The sequence below is a fragment of the Priapulus caudatus genome, unplaced genomic scaffold (assembly GCF_000485595.1).
Source record: "Priapulus caudatus unplaced genomic scaffold, Priapulus_caudatus-5.0.1 Scaffold400, whole genome shotgun sequence".
Lineage (NCBI taxonomy): Eukaryota > Metazoa > Priapulida > Priapulimorpha > Priapulimorphida > Priapulidae > Priapulus > Priapulus caudatus.
In genome coordinates this window covers 190,029-193,259 of record NW_014577461.1, presented here as the reverse complement: position 1 = coordinate 193,259, position 3,231 = coordinate 190,029, and the positions used below count along the sequence as shown (strand labels likewise).

Below are 3,231 nucleotides of genomic sequence, written 5' to 3'. Positions count from 1 at the left end.
GCGTTCGTTCAGAGAGCGTTCAGAATTTCAGATCGTGCGTGCGTGTGTGTGTGGTGTGTGTGACTGCGTGTGTGCGCGTGCGTGCGTGTGTCTGTGTGTGTGTGTGTGTGTGTGTGTGTGCGCGCGCGCGCGTGCGTGCGGGTGTTCATACACAAACACGACAGCCATTTGCAAATATAAATACTGCAATAACGAAAACTAGAAAACGAGTGGGCTTGAAAGAAATGTTATAATTTTTGTAGAGATTAAATTTTACAATCATTTTCTCAAGTGATGTCATGTGAAGACCCAATATATAGCTCTCGATCAGGGAATGTACATTTATTAACTAGAGGGAGAGTCTTTACACCGCTACGCAGTTTCGTACTCATGGTACTAGTGTAACATTAGCATATTATGTCGAGTTAATGAGACATCATTACAGGCAATCTTCCTTTACCGCTGTAACAACGTAGGGGGGGAGGAAGAACGCCTACGCTGGGCATGCTCGAAAATAACATTAAAAAACTGCATATCAAAGGTATACAGACCATAATATTACACACATAGCGACTACATAATTTACATTACATTACCATTTTTGTAGTCCCCCGCCCCCAGGCGCCGTTATGCTCTGGCTTGGTCATGTACCACGTACATGCGTTTATAATACTACCCTATTTCCACATATCCATCCAAATAGTTACGTCGGCCAACCGTAAACAACCGCAAACTACAATTCTACAATTCTATTCGCTCTCGATCGTAAATATTCTCTGCTGATCGTTCGATTCCTACAATTATTCCTTAATCCTCATCACTACGTAGGGCTACCAGGTTTCGATATAGTCCCTTGAACCTTGAAGACTGATATTTACGAGGTTACTAAAGACTTTACGATCGAAAAGTTACAATTCCGTAAGAAAGATGGCCGACTATTCGTTAATTCGTTCGTCGTACGATCCCGAGTGGATTTTAAAACACAGCATTTTATTATAATATACACGATTTTATACAAGTAAATTATGGAATCATCGGGGCTTGCAAAATATAGCTTCTGTTACATCCAGCCTGGTTGGTGGTACTTAACACGAACACGTGCTTACGTACGTTCATCGGAACACACACTTACGTACGTTCATCGGAACACACACTTACGTACGTTCATCGGAACACACACTTACGTACGTTCATCGGAACACACACTTACGTACGTTCATCGGACCACACACTTACGTACGTTCATCGGAACACACACTTACGTACGTTCATCGGACCACACACTTACGTACGTTCATCGGAACACACACTTACGTACGTTCAACGGAACGCACACTTACGTATGTTCATTGGGACACACACTTACGTACGTTCATCGGAACACACACTTACGTATGTTCATCGGAACACGTGCTTACATACGTTCATCGGAACACGTGCTTATGTACGTTTATTGGAACACGCGCTTATGTATGTTCATCGGAACACGCGCTTACGTACGTTCATCGGAACACATGTTTACGTACGTTCATCGGAACACGTGCTTACGTACGTTCATCAGAACACGCGCTTACGTACGTTCATCAGAACACGCGCTTACGTATGTTCATCAGAACACGCTTACGTACGTTCATCGAAACACACGGTTACATACGTTCATCGGAACGCGCTTAGATATGTTCATCAGAACACGTGCTTACGTACATTCATCGGAACACGCGCTTACGTAAGTTCATCGGAACGCGCTTACATATGTTGATCGGAACACGTGCTTACGTACGCTCATCGGAACACACGCTTACATATGTTCATCGGAACACGTGCTTACGTACGTTCATCAAAACACACGATTACGTATGTTCATCGTACTTAGCAGGCAATATATTTTGAACGACAGACGACGATCGAAGAATCTTCGAAGACGATGGGAATGCTCTGAAATGAAATCGCTAAACGCGTCGCGCTGCTTTTGCTCAAACTTGGAATATTTGAAATACTTGGAATGTATCGTTACCGTCTCAATGATGAAAAACGCTCAAAGGACAATACTTAAACCCGTGGAATAGCTCCTCTCACCACGACCGCACGGTGGCGCCCTCTACATGCGAATGTACTGTATCCGCCATATTTTTTCGTACGTCGTACAGATATTTTTTGCGAATTCAGACTTGACGGACAATTTCGCGATCGGTGAATTATGAATTATTCGGTATTATTCGGCATGAATTATTCGCGTGTTGTTATTTTCGCAGACAGAGACGCGTTCGCAAAATTCGCGAAAATCAAACCACAGCGTCAAATATACAGCATGTACAGTAGTTGATGTGGAAATCTCCCCCACCCCAACCCCGTGGAGTCAGACCCTTGTATCCCAGTGTGGTGACCTTAGTGGTGACCCCAGTGGTGACTCCTAGTGGTGACCTTAGTGGTGACCCCAGTGGTGATTCCTAGTGGTGACCTTAGTGGTGACCTTAGTGGTGACCCTAGAGGTGACCTTAGTAGTGACCTTAGTGGTGACCCTATTGGTGACCCCTAACATCATAACGTCCCTGCAGTGCCCTCCGGTAGCAACCAAAAATTCGTGACAATTCAGTGGCGGTGCATAATTACAATTACATAACAGCAGCGCTGGCTAACGTCTCCTAACACTAGCGTTCCGTTGTCATGACTACCATGCTTTGCTGTCACGACAACGGTGTTCTGTCGCTGCGACTTCTGCGCCCAATCGTCATGACAACCGCATCACGTCACCGTCGCTGCAACAACCGAGCTTAGTCGTCGTGACGACCGTGCTACGTCGCCGTGACAACCGTGCTCCGTCGCCGTGACGACAGTGCTCCGTCGTCACGACGATTATGCTCCATCGTCATGACGACCGTGCTCCGTCATCATACAATCATGCTGCGTCGCCGTGACGACCGCGCCCCGTCGTCGCGACTACGGCTGCGTGGCGTGCGGCGGCCGCAGCGGTCAGTATTTGACCTCCTCGACGTAGTTAGCGGGAAGCATGCCGTGATGACCTGAACGCTCGACGGTGCCTATCACCCATCCGGCATCAATACGCTTCACGTTGACGATGCGGTCTCCCTCGATGAAGGACACCTCGTCCGTGTCGGCCGCCTCGTAGTCATACATGGCGCGGAACACCGACTGTGATGGGAGAGAGAGAGAGAGAGAGAGAGAGAGAGAGAGAGAGAGAGAGAGAGAGAGAGAGAGAGAGAGAGAGAGAGAGAGAGAGAGAGAGAGAGAGAG

The 3,231-nt window shown here is 47.0% G+C and overlaps 1 protein-coding gene across 1 annotated transcript in view; it reads right to left on the bottom strand.

The window, feature by feature from the left end:
• Positions 1-210: 210 nt before the first annotated feature.
• LOC106809962 (LIM and SH3 domain protein Lasp-like) overlaps positions 211-3,231 on the bottom strand; it is a gene marked incomplete in the record, with an annotated part of 23,349 nt that continues 20,328 nt past the window's right edge. Inside the window, 1 exon segment of the mRNA XM_014813203.1 lies at positions 211-3,134. Coding sequence (XP_014668689.1) covers positions 2,950-3,134 — 185 coding nt within the window.